General features: G+C 41.7%; 1 protein-coding gene across 1 annotated transcript; it reads left to right on the top strand.

Moving 5' to 3' along the window:
• Positions 1–654: 654 nt before the first annotated feature.
• Positions 655–22,456, top strand: NXPE3 (neurexophilin and PC-esterase domain family member 3). Its single transcript, XM_071758112.1, has 5 exons — positions 655–794; positions 6,869–7,629; positions 9,943–10,016; positions 16,638–16,844; positions 17,727–22,456. Exons 1-5 carry the CDS (start codon positions 702–704, stop codon positions 18,275–18,277), a joined length of 1,686 nt encoding a protein of 561 aa, XP_071614213.1. The 5' UTR covers positions 655–701; the 3' UTR covers positions 18,278–22,456.
• Positions 22,457–24,155: the final 1,699 nt, after the last annotated feature.

Genomic DNA, 24,155 nt, shown 5'->3' with positions numbered 1-24,155 from the left:
TCAGTGCATCCAACTCTTAGATATTTCCTGTTTACTGATGGGTGTTACAGCTGTTTTTTCCCTTTCCCCAGAAAAATATCTTTTCCTTATCCATACTTGCTTCAGATCTTAGTGTTTAATAACAATTTACTGGGATCTCTAATCAGGTAAACAGGAAGAGGTCAGAAAACACAAGTTTCTGCAGGAAGTTTTGGGCTCATGATGGCTGGATGGTGATAGTGTAGTTTAATGGATCAGTAGGATGGTGGTTGTTTATTTTGGTTTTTTGGTTGCCAGAAAGAAATCTTGCACTCTTGTGTTGTGTTTTTTTTTTTGTTTTGTTTTGTTTTGTTTTGTTTTTTAATCAAATACAGGTGAGACTGGCTTTATGATAAGGTTTTACCTTGACATGCCCAAGAGAATTAAGTAACAAAATAGTACTGTTCAGATTAATGCCACAAAAGTCTGTCTTGATTTAACAGTTCTTTTGTACCAGTTGTTGCCATGCAAAGTTCTGCCATTTGTATGTTTTCAGTGTTAAAGTCGACTTTACTAATAATATTTTTGGGGACCTAATATCATTTTTATACATGCATTTGCAGGAATGAAGTGGAAGTCAGCTGAATTCTCATGTGCATTACTGAGACGAAATGACATTCATGTTTGTGGTGAATGGAAGTCATGGCAGCATCTAACATGGGAGGGAAAGACCTGAATGGACAATGTGGCGTGACTCGTTCAGATTGCAGATCTTCTGCCTGCTTCTGGCAGTACTGGCTATTGTGGTGCTTGTCCATAATTTTTTTCAGCTGGAGGTAAGTGGAGCTTGCTTCTCCTTCAGGAGGGATGGAGCAACATTGTTTCTTTCTGTGTGTAAGATTAGAATTGTGACTGACTGCATTTAGCTACAATTTGGAATAAAAAAAAAAAGTCAGACTGGAAGGGATGTCTGGAGTTATTTAATCCAGTGCCCTCATCAGAGTCTAACTTAAAAGTTAGCTTGGGTTGTGCAGTGCATCATTAAGTTGAACTCTGACAGTCTTCAGTGATGGTCACGGTTCACAACCTGTGTGGACAATCTGTTGCACTGCTGCACCCCTCCCTCCCAGAAACGTTTCTCTTATGTGTAGGTGGAAGTTGCCTTTTGTCCTTTTACTGTGTACTACAGACTGTAGTTCCTCTCTGACTTCCTTCTAGCTAGTGGAAGTCTGAAGTTAGATCCTCAGTTCGTCTTCTCTGGACTTAAAAATCGTAAGAAAAGAATAGTCTGGTGCCCTTAATGTCTCGTTTCTGTCATTTATCTCAGTCCCCTAATCATCTCAGGCATTCTTTGCTGGTCCTTTCAGTGTCACTGTGGTACTGGGTGTCCAGAGCCAGGCACAGTCTTCTAGGTATAGCTTTGCCAAGGTCAAGTGGAAAGGAATTATCACTATGCTCTCTCAGCTGAATATGCTTTTACTAATTCATTGCCACAACTCTATGCTGTTGACACATGGTCAGTTAGCTGCCCACCAGAATGCCTAGGTCTTTCCTAAAGAGCTGTCTGTTAGCTAGCTAGTTAATCTCCAGCCTGTACCAATGCAACTTTTCTTTGCCTTTCCTTTACTTTTTTTCTCTGACCTGCATATTTATTCATTTTCCTTATCACTTTCAAACTGCATTAGTTGGTGACCCCTTACTACAGCCAAGACAAACAAAACCATCGAGGAGCCGTTCCAGCGACTGACCCTATCCATTGGCTGGCTGCCTGGCCAGACTATCCAGTGCAGCATCCTCCTGGGTAGTGATTCCCAAATGAAATGATCCAGAAGAGAGTATGTAAAATCCCATCATCCCCAAAAGAATATAGTTGAATTGTAAGAGGTTCAGATAAGGGCAAGGAAGATGTTTGAGAGATCTGAAATTACAAGTGGCACAGGATCAATAATTAAAGAAAGCATGTTTGTTACCTTCCAGTACTAGTGAAGACATTAAATAAAACCAGCAGATGCTGAATTCCAAGGAAGCAGGGGTGGTTATTTTATGGATTGCAGTAAAGATGCAGAAGCCCTTGTGGTAAGACTGTGCAGCTGCTAAAAGCATACATTCAAAATGTCTGGATGAATTCCTACAATAAAAATCCTTTAGAGGATACTAAATCTTAAAAGATGTCAACCCTAGTATTTAAGAAGTCTCAAAGCTATAAAGTGCTAGCAACTGGATGAAGTCTTCAGGAGGAAGTATCACAACATGTTTGGCTTGTATTCTTTTCCCACATACCTTCTGTTGGAAACTACTGGAAATCAAAATACTGTATTTGATGGACCTTTGGTTTGAGTTAGTGTGGTCATTTTGCTTATTGTTTAATTTGCTTGTTAGTATAGAATAACTTGTCCCTTGATGTTCACAGATGAATACTACATTATAATACCAGAAGAATTGTGGTTCTGTTTTATTTTGCATGCAAATGCAGCCAGGCAGATCCAATGTGCAATAATTTTTCACGAAGTTGATGCTGAGGAGCAACATCATACCTTTAGGGTACAGGAGAGTTTGTATATTTGTCCAGTTGCCTCTAGAGCAACAGAACATCTTCAGCAGTGGTTGTGAACATTCTTGCATTTAAAAGAACTTAGAAAAGAGTATAGCAGGAGAGGGAAAGTTTCTTGCAAGGATAAAGATGTGTGGAATCAAATAGCTGAAACTGAACAAAATAGCTATGTAAAATTTTTTTTATTCTTGCTGCCTTATTACCAGTACCTACAAAAAAAAAATTGCATCATCTTATTAGGGGATTATTGCTGGGACATTTGTTTGTCAGGTGATGGCTTTTTAGGACTGACTTTGGGACACAGAGCAATTTAGCACCCACTCAATGCTATAAGGCAGTAAAAACAGTGAACTGTCCCATACCTGTCTTAGACAACAAATAGGGTTAAAGTACCTGGAGTATGAAATCACTAAAAATAAGGTGACTGACCTTTCAATAAGTGGTATTTGTTCAGTTTCAAATATTGTCTGCTGTGCAAATTAAGACTGTCTATTGGGCAAACAGGAACTTGCCCCTGCCTCCTGATTACAGTGACCAGGGGATTTCCTGTGATGTTTCCTTCTCTAATGCAGCTTTACAGCAATTGTTCCAACTGTAGCAGGCCAAGCTATGAGTTACAGCTGGTGGAAGATACTGGACTTTGACATGAAATTCTACTTTTTAATCAGCAACTGAAGTCACAGAATGTTAACGGTTTGAAGGGACCTCAAAATAATAACAATTTTTGTCAGCAACCAACATTATTACCTTTAATTGAGGGCAAGTGTTGATTGCACATCTAACCAAGTATCCGGTAACCCTTCTTGAATATTTTTGAGAGCAAATATTACATCTCATTCTTTGCTTAATTGGCGGTGATTCTGCCAAAAGCTGAGTTGTTTGAGCTGAAACTTTCATCGATTCTCCTCAAAATACAGCTCCTTTTTTTCCTTTTTATGACATAAAAGGCTAAGGGAGGTGGGTCTCTTGAGTTTGGAGAAGAGGAAAAAGAGAGGTGACCTCACTAATGTTTATAAATACGTAAAGCGTGAGCGCTGGGAGCCAGACTCTTTTCAGTGATAGGTACAAGCTTGAGCCTAGAAGGTTCCACATAAATAGAAGAAAACCTTTCTTACTGTGAGGGTGACAGAGCTCTGGAACAGGCTGCCCAGGGAGGTTGTGGAGTCTCCTTCTCTGGAAATATTAAAAACCCCTCCTGGATGACTTCCTATGTGGCATCTTGTAGGTGACCCTGCTCTGGCAGGGGGGTTGGACTTGATTTTTCGAGGTCTCTTCCAACCCCTAACATTCCGTGATTCTGTGATTTCTGAGACATCTTTCATGTACCAGGAACAGCTTGTGGATTTGCTTGTGCTTAATTGACATGTAATCCATCCTGTTCTGCCTGCCTTACTTGGCAGACATCCATTAAATTACTTTGTGATCACATTTGAGTTCTGGGTAACTTCCGAATGCAACGAATAATAATAATATTAATGATGTCCAAGCAGAACAAAACCAAAACCAACAACAAACCTGGCTACATACAACCTAAAAAAAACAACCAACCAAACCCAAAAAACAACCCTCCCTTGGGAATTGCATTCAAAATCCACTTTGAATGGAGACTACATGGAAATAAGAATTTCAAGGCAAGTGTTATTTAAATTGGAAAATGTATTAAAAGCTAAAATAATATGTATCACAAGATAAATGAAGAAGACTATTGAGAAATCTTGAGAAATGTTCTTTATCTGTCCCACTCAAAGAAATTTCACTTTATTTTGGAGAACCTGTAGCTCTGCATGGGCTCAGTACAACTTCTCAACATGTATCAGCCAGAGATTCTGAAATGCCAATGAAAGGCAGAGTCGGGAATGGAGCAGGGACAGACTAAGCTATTAATCTGCTTTAGGGCAAACCCTATGTATCCACAGGGACAGGAGAGCTTGAGCACTTGTTTGGGGATGGGCCTGGAAAGCACTTAAGAAAGAAAGATTGTTTTGAAAGCTTTTCTCTTCCAGTCAAGGATCTTTGCTATATTAATTGACTGAAACTTTCCCTGCCATAACTGGCCAATGGATTTACTGTAATATTTTCTCCTGTGCATATGTGATGTAGTTTACTTTCACACATAAACTTACAATTCTGTAATAATACAGAATAATACAAATACAATGTTTGGGTTTGGGAGGAGGCATTAAGATGAACAAGGATGTTTCAGAAAGCATTGGCCTTCAGGAAGTTGTCAAAGCTCTGGTTCTACCTTTGTAGAGATTTTTTTTTTTTTTTTTCCCTGGAAGACTGTGGAAATACTTGTGGTGTATCAGTTCTACTTTTGGGTCATAACATGGACATGCTGGTTTTGAAGTGGCAGCTCTTGTCCAGGACCTCAGTTGCAAACAAGTGAAAAGCTTTGGCCTGGTGCCTTACTAAAAAGGCTGTGTAGGTGGTGGACTGCTTTAGAGAGATCATGTATTGTCTCTGCTCTGTTTTATGAATCTATGTTTTTTTTGGTTTGGTGTTCTCTGTGCCCTTCTCCACAGAAGGCCATAAATGATATCTTCTATATCTCTGACAGAAAAACTGGATTAAACCCCCTGAAGAAATTTATAGAAGGTTAAAAATAGTGATAGGTCTGCTTAAAGGCTACCTTAGATAGCCATCTCTCTTCTCATTTTTAAGGATATTTTTTTCCATTTCCCTCCTTCCCTCTTTAAGTACCAACTATTGAGTAACTACTGAAATACAGAAGCATGCTCTTGAGACCTTACACTGAACACAAGAATTAATGAAACATGTGTTCTCCGTCTCCACCTCTCCTTAGGAAAATACTTAAATATTTTTGCTAACTGAGGCATGGTGACCAGCTTGTTGAATGCATCAAAATATATAGCTGACTTTTAAAAATACTTCTGTGCTGTATTTTCTGTGTTACATATATGCATGAGCAAGCAAAAGGAAGGAGCTGTTATGTTATGCAAAAATAAAAAAACAACCTCAGCTTAATTCAAGAATGTATGTAGACAGGATATAAAGTAGAACTTTAGTAGCCTGAGAATCATTCTCAGTTTTGGCTGAAATGTACTGGATTCATAGAAATAACGTGCAGTAGTATCTTGTCATTTTTGCCTACTGTGATGGAAAATATGAATAATTACAAATAACCTCAGATGGCCTTCAGGGAAAATTTGTTAAATCCTGGGTAGAAATGTGAAGCAAAAGCTTCTGTTGTGATAATAAATTTTGTGTATCTGTATGTACCTGTTAATTTACAATTTATAGCTAAAATGTAGCAATTTACAATTTCAGGTTTTATAGTTAACATGGATATCAAACAGAAAAGGTTCTGTGTATCCATTCTAGATCCTAGTGTGGTTATTATCCTCTTATGCTGATCAAAACCAATTTCTTACATAACAGGCTTCAAAAGCTTGTGCCTATTTATTGCTTGCTAGGTTTACCTTTCTTCTAGGAAAGTATATAGGATCTCTTTGTTGTTCAAATTACATTAGTATGCTGGCAAATTGAAATAAAATATGCATGGAGAAACTGCTTAGTATGTACATGTGCTCTAGGTGATACTTAAATGGACCAAGAAAGGTATATAACAATAAGTAAGTCTTCAGAGTAAATGCTGGGAATTGGGCTCTAGCAGAAGCTGGGTATAGGTTTTTTTAAATAAACACTTTTTTTTCTGTCTGCTTAGACCTGGCTTTTGTACATGATTTTGCTTGCCAGTTCATAAATTCATTACCCTTGAAGCATTAATTTCCTTTCTTCAGTTCTTTCTATCCGTACATTACAGAGAAACTCACATTTCAGATAATTGGATAAGGAGCAAAGTGAGTGGGACCAGAGAAGTGACTGCAGCTGCTACGTGCTGTAGAGTTCTCTAGAGGGCATGTGCAGGGAGTGCATCAGGTTCAGCTGCAGTGTAATGTCTCAAAGAAACCCTTTTTCCTTTCATGATATTGGGCAGCTATTAGACTTCATTGTGCTCAAAGACTAAAATGCTCCTGCAGTAAGAAAATTAAACAGGAGTTACAATATACTATTTAATCATATGAGCTTCTGTATTTTTTTTTCACATTGCTTATATTTGCAGAATACACCGGTAGCCAGAATACTGTCACAGAAAATATTTAGCCTGATTTATAGAAAAACCTCTTTGCTAGAGCAGCATAACTACAGGTTGCCCACCTATTTTCTCAAAAAGGCCACAGTCAGGGTAATTGATTTGTGTCTTCTACTTGCTTCCTTTGGTCAGTTTCAAAGCTATGTGAAGCAAAGCCTAGTTTTTGGGATCGTTTCTTGACAAAGCACTCATTATTCGTAGTGTTTAAAAGCACGGCTTCAGGTAATCTTTTTTCTCCCCAGCACCTGGATGATAACACAATCTCAGGATCAAATTGGATAACAGAAGACAGTGTCCGCAATTCTCGATCGCAGACAACCAAAACTACCAGGAAGCCTTACTGTGGTTATAAGCAGCAGATTTTGTCCAAAAGTGAACAGGCTGAACAGGAATCTTTGCTTGCTGCAATACAGTGGCCAAAACCCCTTGACAGCAAAATTGCATTTGGACAAAGCACAGACCCTGCACATAGTGACTTTGTGATTGTGAAACCCAGCGCGCTCTTCAGAGTGGGCGATGAGTTGGAAGTGCTGGTTCGTATGAAGGATTTCCAAGGAAAACCCAAGCAGTATGGTGGAGACTATCTGCAGGCACGAATTCACTCTCCTCTGCTGAAAGCTGGAGCAACAGGAAGGGTTGTAGATTGCCATAATGGCCTTTACAAAGTCTTCTTTACTTTGCTTTGGCCAGGAGAGGTCAAAGTTTCTGTGTCACTTGTCCATCCGAGTGAAGCAATCCAAGTCCTCCTGCGTTTACGAGAAGAAAGGCCAGATAGGGTCTATTTTAAAAGCTCATTCAAGTCTGGGAGGCATTCAGAGACCACTGAGTGCAATGTTTGCTTGTCTGGAGATCTGCCTGTCTGTAACTTCACAGATCTTTACACGGGTGAGCCATGGTTCTGTTACAAGCCTCGAAAACTGTCCTGTGCCAGCCGAATCAGCCATGCCAAAGGTGGATATCAAAAAGGTCTTCTGACTCAAGAGGAAAGCCTCTTTTTCCAAAGGTAGGTATATAGTTGAATATATATATATATATATATATATATATATATACACTCATGTATATATAGTCAAGTAACTTTCTTTTAAAGATAAACTCCATGTTTTTGGTGAAATATAACATTGTCTTAGGGGAGGTATGTATCTCATTGTCTTAGAGGAAGTGTGTATCTGCAGGAGCTGGTGTTCAATGAGAGTTGTTGAATGCTCGCTTCTGTTCAGCTGTGTAAGAACATAATAATTTTAAAGTAAAAAACCTTGGAGTATAGTTCTCTCTTTGCTTTGAATTCAACCCTGGTGGATCTGCTAAATTTGGTAAGAGCATGCTGTCTAAATGTGGTTGTGGTCTTGGGAACTGTTTCCTTAATTTGGTTTCTATGTCTATGCTTGCAATACCAATAACTGTACTTTGGCATGTGTTTTTGGCCAAGTCTGACTTACTTTTTGTTTTTTTGTTGGTTTGGGCTTTTTTGGTTTTGTTTGGTTTTTTTTACACAAAATACCAACTTGTTTTATCCTCAGAAAAAGTCATGTTATATGTAATGCAAAGTATTCCTCGTTGCACTCCGTATGAATTTCAAAACTTAGGAAAAATTTTAAGTCACTCATGAAGAAAATGCAACAAACTGCTGAACTATACCTGTGCAAGTGGAAATAATCTCTGTGTTACAAAACGTGTCAGCTTAAATTATTTTCACAGTCATCCTTTTCTTCTGTGTTCAGCATTTTTAAAAAATAGGTCTTTTAGTGCAAGTGTAGATATGATAGGACTGCCTTAGCTGAAATTAGGGGAAGTGTAGTGTCAGAATGATAGTTGTAGGCTACTGCCTTGCTCTCCAAAAAAAGTGTTGAAGGGAAGGGTTTTGGCAGTATGGCCACTGCTCCAAATAGTTTAGTTAGGAAAAGTGTGTGTGCATGTGTGTAACTGAAGACTAGAAATCAAAAGTAAGTATCAGTGGAATTATTTTCTGGTTATTTCTTATCAAGTTCTTAACTGGGACTACTTCTGACTTTCTGTGCCTCCAGCAGTTCATCTGTGAAATAGGGCAGATACTGATGGTGATGTTTTCAAATGGGAGTGTGTGTTCTGGGGTTTTCTTGGTTTGTTTTTTTTTTCTTCTTCTTTTTGGAGGGGAGTGGGGGTGTTTGTTTTTTCTTTTCTTTCATTCCACTCTGACATCCTTCACTGAAATGGCTTGGAAAAATGGCAAAGAATTTATTTCATAAATAGGTAAAAATATTAGACAAGGATTCTCTTCAAAACAATAATAAAAGACAGAATGAGAGCCTAGTGTTAAATTGGTGCCACAGCTGTACAGTAGTGATAGGTGTCCAACACAAAATGATAAGAATTCATTGATGTCCACAAACAAATACTTCTGAGGTCTCCTGCTGTTTAGGTTGCTGAACTTTTTTTCTGTATTCAGCAAACCACTGTCCTGCTGGGAGACCTTGTTGCTGGAGATCTCAGAAGCTGGGAGGACCATGTCCCAGAGGGAGGAGACACCTAGCCTGGTCCAGAGCTAGAACTGGTGGCTGGACTGCCACAACCTCCACTGCATGCTGTGGAGCAGGCTATGGGATTTTGAGGGCTGAAAGCAGTAGCTACCTCAGCTGGGGTTCTACTCTGATAAACCCTTATAGAGAGTGGGCAGAGCTGGGAGATTCTGCAGCAGCATACTCTTTCAGTGGGTTGTCTCCAAGCAGTGGTACACATACTACAAACTGGAAATTTTCTATAGAATCATTTGGGCTGGAAAGGACCTTGAAGATCATTTAGTTCCAACCCCCCTCCCATGGGCAGGGACACCTCCCACTGCACCCAGTTGCTCCAAGCCCCATCCAACCTGATCTTGAACACTGCCAGTGTGGGGGCACCCACAGGGGGCAACCTGTGCCAGTGTCTGACCACCCTTATTGTAGATTTTTTTTTCTTATACCAGATCTAAATCTACCCTCTTTCAGTTTAAAACCTTTCCACTTTGCCCTATTGCTACCTGCCCTTGTAAAAAGTCCCTTGCTCTACCATCTTTGTGAGAAATGCTCTAAAACTTCTTGCAGACCTCTGACAGCACGATAGCTTTGTGTAGGCTTGTGGCAGTAAAATGCACAAAATTTGTGTCCTCATGCTATGGCGTTTTATATTCTGCTTCAGAAGAGTGATAATGGTCTCAAGGAAATTAATACAGAACGAATTCAGCTATAGGAAGTGAGAGTGTGAATCCTGTGTACTTAATTGAAGTGCATCAAGAAAAAATGAAATTAATATTACCTTCAAATTTTACAGTCAATTTTACAAATATTACTTTCTGTTCAAGTGACGTGAATATCAAAAGGCCGATACTCTCCAACGGACCTGATTCAGTGATTGTTAAGCCCAAGGCATTTACAGGTAAAGTGAACTTTCTATGATTCTTGTTTGTAATTAATAATTAAACTTACAAAAATAACTAACAGGTGTGAGGTAATTGATTGTTTTCTTAGCAATTAATAGAAATTAAGTTTTAAGTTTGTATTGAGAAGATGAAGGTCTTTGGGTGTTACTGTAATTTAAGTTTAGCACTAATAATAACTAATCTAAAACTATATAAGTAAATCAGCCTTTTGACAAAAAGTAGTTTAAGGTTTGTTTTCTTGCCAAAAGTGTCTCTTTTAACTAGCATTTACTCAGATACAAAATGTCTTACAATAACTGTTGACAAACTCAAATGAAACTAGCAAAACCAACTGTGATGTTTCTTAATTTTTTCTTTGTAAATAATTTTGTCTAACATATTTTCACAATTTGTATTGTCATTTGTGTTACCACAAGGTGTCTGAATCTACACTTGTGGATCATACGTAATTCTGTTCAGTATACTCAGTATACCAGAAAAAAGATAAAGTCCATATTAAGTTAAACTCTTAATTTTTCTTATCCTTATCTACGTGTATGCTTTTTATGCCTGCAATAAGATGTGGTATACAAAGAATTACTTCTGAATTGAAAGCTTTTCAGATTTTTTTTTAATAAGGTTATAGGAGACTTTAAAGGTAGAGATTGGCCTGAGCAATAGAGTCTTAACAGAAAACAGCCTACAGCATTTCTTTCATTTAGTTTTGCTGTTCACCAAAAAATAGGCTGCTGCTGTTAGGCCAGCCATGCTTTTCTGCCTTTCCTGCCTTTCTTTCTCCATATCCTTCAGATGAAATGTTTTTTGTTGTCTGGTGTTTTTTTTCTCTTTTCATTTAACTTAGTTTCTGTTTTTCCCCTTCTTTTCCCCCTTCTTCTTTTCCCCCTTCTTCTTTTCCCCCTTCTTCTTTTCCCCCTTCTTCTTTTCCCCCTTCTTCTTTTCCCCCTTCTTCTTTTCCCCCTTCTTCTTTTCCCCCTTCTTCTTTTCCCCCTTCTTCTTTTCCCCCTTCTTCTTTTCCCCCTTCTTCTTTTCCCCCTTCTTCTTTTCCCCCTTCTTCTTTTCCCCCTTCTTCTTTTCCCCCTTCTTCTTTTCCCCCTTCTTCTTTTCCCCCTTCTTCTTTTCCCCCTTCTTCTTTTCCCCCTTCTTCTTTTCCCCCTTCTTCTTTTCCCCCTTCTTCTTTTCCCCCTTCTTCTTTTCCCCCTTCTTCTTTTCCCCCTTCTTCTTTTCCCCCTTCTTCTTTTCCCCCTTCTTCTTTTCCCCCTTCTTTCTTTCTTTTTCCCCTTCTTTCCTTTCTTTCTTTTTCCCCTCTTCCCCCCTCCTCCCCCCTCCTCCCCCCTCCTCCCCCCTCCTCCCCCCTCCTCCCCCCTCCTCCCCCCTCCTCCCCCCTCCTCCCCCCTCCTCCCCCCTCCTCCCCCCTTCTCCCCCCTTTTTTTTTACCCCTTTCCCCCCTTTCCCCCCTTTCCCCCCTTTCCCCCCTTTCCCCCCTTTCCCCCCCTTTTTTTTACCCCCCTTTTTTTTTTCTTTCCCCCCCCCCCCATCCTCACTGCATTTCCTGAGGATTAGTGCTGTTATCAAGGGCTGATAGTAGTAGCCCCAGTTGCCTGATATAAAAAATCATCCAAAGATAAAATTCTCTAATGGCTTTTCCTGTGGTACTTGTTATTATAGTCTTTGTATTATACAAAAAAAATAGTGGTTTGCACTTTGCAGCCTCTCTGAGGTCTAAGGAGGTTATTATCTACTAATGCAAGACACAGAATGTTGTACAGGAACTGAAGCTAAAAATGCCTTTTAGGAGCGGGTGTTTAAGGAGGCTTATACTCTGGGTTTTTTTGAGTGCTTAGATTTTGGCTATACCTGTGTTTTAATGAAGCATCTACCAGAGGATGCTTCTGAGCACTGGAATTCCATTGCCTGTACTTTTTAGAATCATAGAATCATAGAATTGGCTGGGTTGGGAGGGACCTCAGAGATCATCAAGTCCAACCCTTGATCCACTACCGGTGCGGTTACCAGACCATGGCACTGAGTGCCACATCCAGTCTCTTTTTAAATATCTCCAGGGACGGAGAGTCCACCACTTCACTGGGCAGCCCATTCCAATGCTTGATCACCCTCTCTGTAAAGAAATTCTTTCTAATATCTAACCTAAACTTCCCCTGGCACAACTTAAGACCATGCCCTCTTGTCTTGTTGAAAGTTGTCTGGGAAAAGAGACCAACCCCCACCTGGCTACCCCCTCCTTTCAGGGAGTTGTAGAGAGTGATGAGGTCTCCCCTGAGCTGCCTCTTCTCCAGGCTGAACAGCCCCAGTTCCCTCAGCCTCTCCTCATAGGGTCTCTGCTCGAGTCCTTTCACCAGCCTGGTTGCCCTCCTTTGGACCTGCTCTAGGGCCTCAATCTCCTTCCTAAACTGAGGGGCCCAGAACTGGACACAGGACTCGAGGTGTGGCCTCACCAGCGCTGGGTACAGGGGCAGAATCCCTTCCTTGGACCTGCTGGCCACGCTGTTCCTGACACAGGCCAGGATGCCATTGGCCTTCTTGGCCACCTGGGCACACTGCTGGCTCATGTTCAGCTTCCTGTCAATCCAGACTCCCAGGTCCCTTTCTGCCTGGCTGCTCTCAGCCACTCTGTGCCCAGCCTGGAGCTCCCCATGGGGTTGTTGTGGCCAAAGTGCAGGACCCGGCACTTGGCCTTGTTGAACCTCATCCTGTTGGAATCAGCCCAACTCTCCAGTCAGTCCAGGTCCCTCTGCAGAGCCCTCCTGCCTTCCAGCTGACCCACACTCCCCCCAGCTTAGTGTCATCTGCAAACTTGCTGATGATGGACTCAATCCCCTCATCTAAATCATCAATAAAGATATTAAACAGAACTGGGCCCAGCACTGATCCCTGGGGGACACCACTGGTGAGCGGCCGCCAACTGGATGCAGCACCGTTCAGCACCACTCTCTGGGCCCGGCCCTCCAGCCAGTTCTTAACCCAGCACAGGGTGCCCCTGTCCAAGCTGTGGGCTGACAGCTTTTTCAGGAGAATGCTGTGGGAGATGGTATTGAAGGCTTTGCTGAAGTCCAGGTAGACCACATCCACAGCCTTCCCCTCATCCACCAGGAGGGTCACCCGATCATAAAAGGAGATCAGGTTGGTCAGACAGGACCTGCTCTTCCTAACCCCATGCTGGCTGGGTCTGATCCCTTGCCCATCCTGCAGGTGCTGTGTGATTGCACTGAGGATGATTTGTTCCATAACCCTGCTTGGCACTGAGGTCAGGCTGACGGGTCTGTAGTTTCCTGGGTCCTCCTTCTGGCCCTTTTTGTGGATTGGCGTGACATTCGCCAACTTCCAATCATCTGGGATGTCCCCAGTGAGCCAGGACTGTTGGTAGATGATAGAGAGAGGCTTGGCGAGCTCTTCTGCCAGCTCCCTCATCACCCTTGGGTGGATCCCATCTGGTCCCATAGACTTGTGGGGATCCAAGCAGCTCAGTAGGTCACTGACTGTTACCTTCTGGACTACAGGGGGGCTATTTAGATTCTTGTTACCTTCTGTAAGCTCTAGAAGCCATCTGTCCTCAGGATAACCTGTCTTTCTGTTGAAAACTGAGGTAAAGAAGGTGTTAAATACCTCAGCCTTTTCTTCATCTGTGACAACTATATTCCCACCTGTGTCCAGTTAAGAATGGCTGTTTTCCTTGCCCCTTCTTTTGCTGTTGATGTATCTATAGAAGGACTTTTTGTTATCCTTCACAGAGGTGGCGAGATTCAGTTCACGTTGTGCCTTTGTCTCTCTAATTTTCTTTCTACATGACCTAACTATGTTCCTAAATTCCTCCTTAGTAGTTAGCCCTTTTTTCCATAATTGGTAGGCCCTCTTCTTAACCCTAATTTCTTTCAGAGTCTCCCAGTTCAGCCAGACCGGTCGTCTTCCCCGCCAGCTCGCCTTTCGGCACACTGGGACAGCCTGCTCCTGTGCTTTCAAAATTTGCTCCTTGAAGTAGGTCCATCCCTCCTGGACCCCTTTGTTTTCAAGGGCTGTTTCCCAGGGTATACTCTGAACTAGTCTTCTGAATAGGCCAAAATCTGCCCTCCGGCAAAATCTGCTGGTCCCTGGCATGATTCTGGCTGTGTCATTGTGTGCTTTCCAAATGGCTGTGAGTTAGGACAGTGCAGGAAGTGTTCTTGCAGGGGATTCTCCATGCCAAGGTGGGCAGAAGTTTTTATTGCCTGAACATAGCCACTCCACACAGCTGGGCTTTGTGCAGGGAACAGCTCTGTGCTTGTTCAGTGTAGGTATATGAATACATTTGTGGTAAAGGAGGAACATGTGATGACCCCACAGGAGCTGCGTGTACTTGTATCGCACTGGTTACTAAGAAAAGGAGACCTGGTCATGCCAGCTACAGAGAAGGCTGAGATATTCAACAGCTTTTTTCAGTCTCCACTGACAAGGGCTCTATCTATACCACCCAAGTTGCAGAAGGCAAAAGCAGAGACTAGGAGAAGGAAAATACACCCACTGGAGGAGAAGAGCAGGTTTGAGACCATCTTAAGAAACTGAAAGTGCGCATGTCCATGGGACCTAACAAAATCCATCTGTGGCTCCTGAGGGTGCTGGCAAGTAAAGTTGCAAAGCTACTTTCCATCTTATTTGAGAAGTCGTGGCAATCAAGTGAAGTTCCCACTGACTGGAAAACAGGAAACATAACCTACATTTTCAAAAAGAGAAAGAAGGAAGACCCAAGGAACTACGAGCCAGTCAGTCTCACCTTTGTGAGATCATGGAGCAGACCCTTCTGAAAGCTCTGCTAAGGCAGATGGAAAATGTGGAGGTGGTTGGTGGCAACCAACATGACTTCACCAAGGGATAATCCTGCCTGAAAAATTCATTGGCCTTTTATGATGGGGTCACAATATTGGTGGACAAGGGGAGAGCAACTGATGTCATCTACCAGGACTTGCGCAAAGTGTTTGACACTACCCCATATGGCATTCTGGTGTGTAAGTTGGAAAGGTATGGAGCTCTTGGAGTGAGTCCAGAGGAGGGCCATGAAGATGACTGGAGGCCTGGAGCACCTCTCCTATTAAGACAGGCTGAGAGAGTTGGGATTGTTCAACCTGTAGAAGAGAAAGTTTAGGGAAGACCTTATAGCAGCCTTCCAGTACCTGAAGGGAGGCCTACAGGAAAGCTGGAGAGGGACTTTTTGCAAGCCCATGTAGTGATCAGATGAGGAATGACAGTTTTAAGATGGAAGAGGGAAGATTTAGATTGGATGTGGTGATCTTAGAGGTCTTTTCCAACCATGACAGTTCTGTGATTCTGTGATTTAGGTTAGACATTAGGAAAGAGTTCTTTAGTGTGAGGGTGCGTGAGACCCTGGAACAGGTTGCTCAGGGAATATGTGGCTGCCCCCTTCCTGAAAGTGTTCAGGTTGGATGGGGCTTTGAGCAACTGGTCTAGTGGGAGGTGTCCCTGCTCATGGCAGGGGGGTTGGAACTAGATGATCTTTAAGGTCCCTTCCAACCAAACCATTCTATGAGTCTTTGACTCTATGAAACATACGACAATATTTGACTGATACGGGATTGCAGCTTCTCTTCCTGTAATCTCTGGCCCTTGCTTGCAACGTCTCATTCAACTTTCAAGTCCTGCCAAACGGAGCTTCCCTGGTGTCATTCTTACTGCCTATCCCAGGCAGTAAAAGGGGCAGGGGCTAGATAGCAGAGCGAAATATGAAATACCTGGAACGAGAGACTGGTACTTCATGCATTCACAGGGATCGTACAAAACTCCCGTTGAAGAATTTCAATTGTGACATTCCCTTATTCCCGCTGCTCCAGGGCTGGGTCCCCGCTCCGCGGCGCAGGGGCTGTTCCCGCCTGGGGCCGCCAGGGGACAGCATCGCCCCGCTCACGGGCGGCTTCCCCAGCCCCACAGGCACCCGGGAGCGCCCCTGCCGCCCGACCCGCCGCCCGCTCCGCTGCGCTGAGGCCTTTTGCGAGCATCCGCCGCCGGGCACTGCTGTCTGAGTGTGACAGGTGTCAGGTGCTTGCTGTTTTTTACATGGTCCTCAGGGATACCGTGCCCTCCTATGGGCTGTTTACAGGGGCACATAGAAATAGGACGAGGGGCAGTGGTCTTAAACTACAGCAGGGTTGGTTTAGAGTAGACATTAAGAAGAAGTTCTTGACTGTGAGGGTGGTGAAACACTGGAACAGGTTGCCCAGAGAGGTGGTGGAGGTGTCATTCATGGAGATATTCAAGGTCAGGCTTGATGGAGCTCTAGGCAAGATGATCCAGTTAAAGATGTCCCTGGTCACTGCAGGGACCTTTATAACCCAGTGTATTCTGTGATTCTGGGAATTTAAGCCAAGCTAAACTATAATTGTTCAGCCACCTCTGTCAGTAGTTGCAGGTTTTGCTAAATAGGAAAGGTATCAAATCCTTGGGCTTACAGAGGTATGATACATCAAGCATCATATGTGATACATATCATATGTGATACATTGTACTCTTTTGCCTTACACTAGGGTAGATGTTCATACATGACTGGCTATATATCTGTGAAGGTTATGGAGGCTAATTTTGTTGTGTGTTAATTGCAAATAACTTTTTTCTTACAGATTCAAGTAGAACGGACAGAGCTGAAGATCCCGCAGTTTCCCCATCTGGCTTTTATTACGAAGACCAGTGGAGATCCAGAACACAATGGATACATCATTTTAACCAGTCAGATGATATAACCAAGTGCTTACAAGGAAAAGTAATCCACTTGTTTGGCGACTCTACCATAAGGCAGTGGTTTGAATATCTGACAGCATTTGTTCCAGGTTATTTTTTTTTCTGCCTGTTGGTTTTGTCCTCAAAGGTCCTTACAAAGCTTTATTTTTCACATCTCAGATACAGAGTTTGTTATTCAATGACAGAACAAAGCAAGTGGAAAGGAAAAAACATCATTGGAAATCTGGCAGAAAGCCAGTTTGTCAAATCTTTGAGCAGGCACTGGAAACACGTAGGCCGTGCAAATAGGGCCACAAGATATCTGCAAAGTTGACCTTGTAAAACATTTAACCAGCGAGTTCTGCAGCTGTAGCTCTGAGTTAAGTTGGCCACCCAAGGGCATAGCAGAAATCACTTAGGGTGCCTCTGTAAGGCACATGAGTGACTTCAGAACAAAGCAGCAAATTCTGTTACTATTGGTAGGTTTTAGGCCCTTTCATGTATTTCCCTTATTTTAATTAAACAACAGGATTTCAGTAGCTGATTTGATATTCCTCCCTCATCCCATACCCCTAAATCAGTTAAATTGTGTTGCAGCACAGACTTTGAGACTTAATGCCTACAAACTGAAGTAATCTTTATAACAGAGTTCTAAAGTTGCCAAAGGGATCACTGTGAGCACTGGTTTCACAGGGTAACAATGACTGAAGTGGTCTGTTTGAAAAATTCCTTTTTTACAAGAGAGAAAGCAATTTGTGAAGCTTGGAAAAGCTCACAGTCTTGTGAAGCTGAAGTGTGCTCTTGTAAATCTCAACACTCATGAACTCCACTCTGAAATACACAGCTAGGACTCATTGTTTCATCTTAGAGTTCCTAGAATCATGTTAAGATTTCCCTGTCTGCTGCTACTTTTGCTCTGTGATACTAGCACATTGCTGTTGGTTTTAGCCTCCTATGCTGCCTCCCACTGATGCATGCTCTTGGTGTTTCAGATCTCGTGGAATTTAACCTGGGGAGTCCTAAGAACGTGGGGCCTTTCATGTCTGTGGACCTGAAGCACAACATCCTGCTGAAGTTCCGCTGCCACGGGCCGCCCATTCGCTTCTCCACAGTCTTCAGCAGTGAGCTGCGGTACATTGCCAACGAGCTGGATGGCATCGTGGGGGGGAGAAACACGGTGGTAGCCATAACTATATGGTCCCACTTCAGCACTTTCCCCGTGGAAGTGTACATCCGGCGGCTGAGGAACATTCGGAGATCAATTATTCGACTGCTGGATCGCAGCCCCAAGACTTTAATCGTCATCAGGACTGCTAACGTTCAGGCGCTCGGGCCAGAAGTGAGCCTCTTTAACAGTGACTGGTATTCCTTTCAGCTCGATTCTGTCATGAGGAAAATGTTCTCAGGAATTGCTGTGCACTTTGTGGATGCATGGGAGATGTCTCTGGCTCATTACTTGCCGCATAACTTGCACCCAAATGAAGTGATTGTTAAGAATCAAATAGATGCATTTTTATCTTATGTGTGCCCTCTGCAAACTTAGCACAAGTGGGTGTCCTGATGCCATCTCTTGTTGTGGCTGTAGGGGGCTTGCCCTGTCTGAACTATGCTGGATGGTGTGGATGACCTCTGTTTATTGTACTTGCATGAAGCATAAGTGGGGTGGCCTTAACTCTGGGTAGCTGTGAATGGTGGTTTAGAGGAGCTGACTGTTCAGGCCATATCTTTCTGCAAGGTTGACTCCATTCAACCTTATCATTCATATCTGAGATTACTAAAAAGCACCTTAAATTAAAGTGGCAGGATTCAATAAGAAATTATGTGGGTTATTAGCTTTACTAGTTGTATGCATTTTATGCTTAATTTACCCATATGACACTGATACTGTTGCCAGGGTCTTGCTGCTCAGAACTGTGTATGAAATCTGTGAAAGATTTTGGGAGTGGCCTTTCTGTCAGTATTTCATAGTTCGAGGGACATCCCCTCTGGTTATGTGTCAGAGAAGCACAGTGTCTGCTCTAGTCAGAAATATGAAGAGAGTGTACCATAATCACTAGTATCAGTCAAGGAAGCACAATCACAATGCCTGTAGTATTAAGTCATATAGAATTTGCTGAAATTTAATAGAGCACACTAGCTAGGCTCTCTTGGTGTTTACAGATAGCTGCTAAGTAATGCAAATGAACAATATTTTACTTTGGTTTCCTGTACTACTGAATCTCTCCTGAGCTGTGATGCACTGTCTACTACTTGATTGAGCTGTAATGGAGAAATGTGTATATTATGACTTCAGTGAAGGCACTGTGTCAGGCAGTTTCTGCAAGTTCCAGTTGCAGGCTTGCCTACTTGAAGATTGAAGCATTTATTAATGAAAGTGGTTTTGTTCCCTAGAAGTTAAAGCAATTCCATTACACCCCTGCAAAGCTGGGCTTCTGATAATTACTCCTCTATGTTACTCATATATTGTGTCTGTATGGAGAAGCCAAGTGACCTGAATTCCCTTGGTGACTTTTGGCACTGGGTAGCAGCAACCAGCACCACACCAGTGTCAAGTCCATGCAATGATCCCCTGGCTGTGTTTGGCTGTTTTATTACTCATTCATAGGCTTCACAGCTGCTAATATAAAAGGGCCAGAAAAATTGCACCCAAAAGCAAACCACAGGCAGGGTTGCCCTTTGTACAGATGCTTGGTAGATATTTGGTGTTTTGCAGGTGTGAAAGCTGGTGGCTCTTGGGCCTCTTAGCATGGAGTTTCCCACTGCTGATTTGATTGAGCCTGTCTATAGTTATAACTAGTTTTACTCTTTAAATCAAAATTTTGATTAAATTCAGCTCCCAGATGAAACAGCAGAGAGGTGTTCCACATCACTTATTTCTGGTCCCACTTAGGTCAAAGGTAATATTTACCAGTGACTTCACTGAGAAGTGTGTCAGAACAGCAGTGAAGTGCTTCTGAAGCAGCTCATCATGTTCAAGGAAAATACAAAAGTTGAGTCTTCGTGAGCAAACTAAGAAGATTAATAAGGAACATTGGTAGATTGTACAGAGCAGAGAAAACTCTTCAGATTAAAAATGGTATTCTCTTTGCTGGATTTGCTGCTATGCCAGGAAAATTATGCTTTTATTGTTGGAGCTAATGCTGCCAGCTAGAAGGACAGTGGTTTTTATTTTGTTCATTTTAAAGGACAACTTAGAACTATTCTAAAAACAAATATAAATGCTTTAAGCATGTAAAAGTTGTCAGTATTATCCATCTGTAATCTTAACAATTTAAAAATGGTTCAAAATGACAGGAGGAGTTGCATACACTGAAATAGCATTTATTCTTAGCTTCTCAGATCAGAACTAAGGACGTCCAGTTTGCCAGTTCCTACTGAAAACTGCCTCGCATAGTGTCTGTCCATACATTAGCTTTAGGCAACTATTTCTTACTTTAATGTGTTAATGGAAATTTATGCTTTGCTAAAAAGAGACCACACCAGTTCAGGTCTGGGAAGGTAAACCACCATAATGCAAAATGACCTTTCATCTTTTCCATGTGTGTTTTTTAAAACAGGTAGAGTATAAGGCTTTCATAGTGAATAACAAATCTATCCAAATAATGTTAATGAAAATAAGACTTCAAACTTTTACTTTGAAGGAAACTATTTAATTTGTGGACTAAGAATTCAATTTTCCTCATAAAGTCATACCATATGTGAAAGTGTTGTGATGGCATGTTTCTTCTCTTAATGTTGATGTGCTAACCACTGCTCTTCTACAATAGCTTTTTGCTGTGAGCTACCAAGAATCAGTAGAGAAGAACATATCTTTTTCAATGTTTTGACAATTGAGGGAGAGAGAACAGGACTGCTACTGCAAAGATGTCTTATCTTCTGGTGGAACCTCACCCTTTTAGATTAATTAATATTTTAATAGCAGATTAACTAACTTTTAGGTAATGAACTGGAGGGAACTTGCCAATTGATTTGGAATGAGGACCAGTGTTTTTTTGCTTGTTTGTTTCTTTTGTTTTTTTTTTTTAGCTCGGGAACAGGCAGGGAGGAGAAAGGGAGAAACTGAGGATTTACTCATGTTAAAGATTGGGACTGGGGACACTATGCCATTCTGTTGAACTGTAATGATTTTTTATTTGTATTCTTGGCTTGTTACCAGTTGTGTATTTACTGTATATGGAAACACTGAAGCAATAAAGTATTTTTAAATTGGTTTCTTTAAACCTTTAAACTTCTAAATGGATTTGAACAGAGACTGAGGTTGAGGTTGATTATTTTTAAAGTTATTTAACATGAAACAGCACAGGAAAGGAGTTTCTCAGTTGTCAGTTAAGTATCTTCCTTTACATGTAAAAATTTATTTCACAAGACTTTTCGAAGCCCTGTCTTCCTTTTCTTTCAATTTTCTCCACCTGAATGAAAGAAGTTTCATTGTTCGGAATATTTTTATTCTTCTCCTGAGCCTTTTGATTAGTGTTTCAATAAAGATTTTTTTTTTTTCCTTTTTAATTTCTTTATTCAAACTCCAGCTCGTTCAAATCTCATTTTTACATTTATCAAATGATTTCAGAGCAATTTAGTTACAAAAGAAATAAACTCCATTTTGCAGATTAGACTGATGCACTGATTTTATGCACCTCATATTTTGACAACCTTGTTTCTAATAAATACCATGTTAGACTGATTCCTTCATTCTAGAAATTTAGTAAAAATGTTAGTTGAAATGCTGGCAAAAAGAATGTTTCCCTTTTTTCACATTTTCAGTTGCTTCTGATTTCACCTGCTATACAGCACTATTGCAGCTCTGCTTTATGAGATTCATGTTGTTGTTTTTCATTGGTTTCCTTGTTAGAGGTAAGCATTTAAAAATGGGAATTTGGCTTACTTAGAAGCCTATATGGCTTTTTATGTACTAATGGTGAGAATTTCAAGTGTATGTGAAAAAAACCTAGGTTTGAAGTTGTTGTCTGGGAAGGGTGAGGGTACTGTACTGGGATTTTATTTTTGTTGCAGAAGTGTGAATTAAAGCATTGTTCACCCATGACAGTTTAAATGACAGCAAAAAAACTTAAGTCACAACTATGTTTAATTTATAAAGCCCTAACTCATCAAGTCTAGATCACCTGATATTTAATTTCTACTAATTTACATATTTTGACTATTTGGAAGGCTCTTAGCTTTTGGTAGTATTGAAGGACCGTATATTAGAGAAAGAACTTGTTTTCAAAGTACTTTTTGGTTGTGTGGTTTTGTTTTTTGTTTTTGTATGTGTGTGTTTGTGGGTTTTTTCCTATTATATTATTGAAATGCTAACAATATGAAGAAGGCACTAATGTATTTTATTTCCTGATGTGGTCAGAAAAAAATTTAAACAGCCAAAAGAGGTCAGAATAAAAAGTTCCTAGTAAAGAAGGAAGTTTACTTAAACTGTTTGATCTGATCTAGTCTCAGTTTATCTCGTTTGCCATAACCCCACATACTTTGTGTTTTGTAGCTGCTTAGTTGTTCACTTAGCATTACATTTTTGCAGTGTGTTGGGCAGAAGTTCCACACTATGATTTACATGTTAAAATAGCTCCAAAAAGGTTTTTTTGGTGATCATGTATATTTGGAGGGGAGTGATCTGTGCAGAAGCCTGGCATGAGATGTAGCACTGAACATGCTGATGTTTCCTGCTTTTGGTGTATCAGCCTGACACATAATAAAAGTTTGTACGTAATCTGAACTTCCTTCTTAGAGGGATTTTGCAACCCAACTCTCTCTCAATGGTAATCCTTAAGCCATTTCATTTAAAATAGTGTGAAGAACAGAGGGCGTGCAGTGTGGCCATTGCTTTTGTGTCTTATGAACAGGTTTTCCTTCGAGTAATGGAAATAAAATCAAGGGGAAATAGGTGCTGTAAGTCAGTGGATGCATTCAAGGACGTCCTGCAGTGTGCCTGAGGCCATGCCAGGGGAAGAGCTGTGTTTGCAGGGTCAAGGGGAGAGGGAGGGAGGCTGTGGGGAGCAGATCAGAGCCTCTGGGATGGTTGGAGGGCCAGGATGGAGGAGTTGGCCGGGATGGCTTCAGGGTTGGCTTGGGGTTAAGTTGCAGCCAGGATTGACAGCTGGGGAAGAAGGAAGCAGGGTGCGTTGCCCTGTGTGCTAATTTCCCGTGTGTGTGGCCAAAAATACTGTGTTTAACTTGGGAAAAATCCCTGGAGTGCAAGTTCCAGGAAACCAGAAAAGAGCACACTGAGGCACTATTGCTCAGTGTTTAGGTTTGGGGGTTTTTTTTGGTTGGTTTTATTTTTGGGTTTTTTGTTTGTTTGTTTTGGTTTGTTTTGGTTTTTTTCCCTTCCTTCTCTTCCCCCTCATTCAGTGGTGACCACTGAAGGAGGTAGGGTAGGCCAGTGGTTTTATTTAGGGTGCTGACTTCGTGCCTCATCCCAATCTTGCCACCGCCAACTGGCAGACACACCAGGTAGCAGGGCAAAGTACCTCTGCCAGCAGTTTGCTCTGGAAACTGTAGTTATGTCCCACCTACGTCAGCCTTACGCAGTCAAAAATGGAGGAGACGCTCTGTAAAGCGTGAGCTGCTTTTTGGTGTGGTGTGAGAACAGGCCCCTGGCATGCTTAACGGGAAATGAGAGTGAGGGGTAAGGAAAAAAAGGGAAGGAAAAGGGTAGGATGGAGTTGAAGGAAGGACAGCATGCAAAGAACACAGTGTGTTCTGTGACACCAGGGAGAGGAAGAAAATTGGGGATTTAATCATCATGGAGGTTTCCAAAAGGAGATGGAGTCACTCTTCTGATACAGCACACTGAAATATGCATACACATATTTTCTCCAACTATGTAAAAAAAGGAACAGTTCTTCTTCACCCACCTCTTCCTCTACTCTTTTCTTAACAGCAGTGTCCTAGTAATCTTGTGTTAGATACTGTTCCAGACTTTCTGCTTACAGCTGTTTGGATCAATGTATCTTGGGATTTTCATGTGCTTGTAGATGTGACAGATAACACAGGTGAGGAACAAATTAAGACAAACCCCAAGCCTTTATAACCAGAACAAGGAGGAGTGAGCACACAGGCAGGTTTCTGACGTGTGGTGTTCAGAGCCTGTGGTGACAGAGAAGGCAAGTAACTTGCCTCAGATGGCACAGGTACTTGGCAGGGAAGGGGCTTGAGCCTTGCATTGCCAGACAGGGGGACAGGAGGCTCACTGGGACTGGCCAAGAGCCAAGTCTGCATGGTTTCTGATCCAGTTGGAGTGGGGCTTCATGTGCCCATCCATGATTTAGCACTGCATGCCCCTTTAGCAAGGCGTTCCAGCATTAGCTGTCTTACTAAGAATACAGGACCAAAATTGAGGAAATGTTTTATTATCTCCCTGAATCTTTGATTCATGTTAATTCATGTGGTACTTGTCACTCAGATCTAAACTT

Source organism: Heliangelus exortis, chromosome 1 (assembly GCF_036169615.1).
Source record: "Heliangelus exortis chromosome 1, bHelExo1.hap1, whole genome shotgun sequence".
Lineage (NCBI taxonomy): Eukaryota > Metazoa > Chordata > Aves > Apodiformes > Trochilidae > Heliangelus > Heliangelus exortis.
The sequence above is the reverse complement of the archived record's forward strand: the minus strand, read 5'-3'. Positions and strand labels throughout refer to the sequence as shown.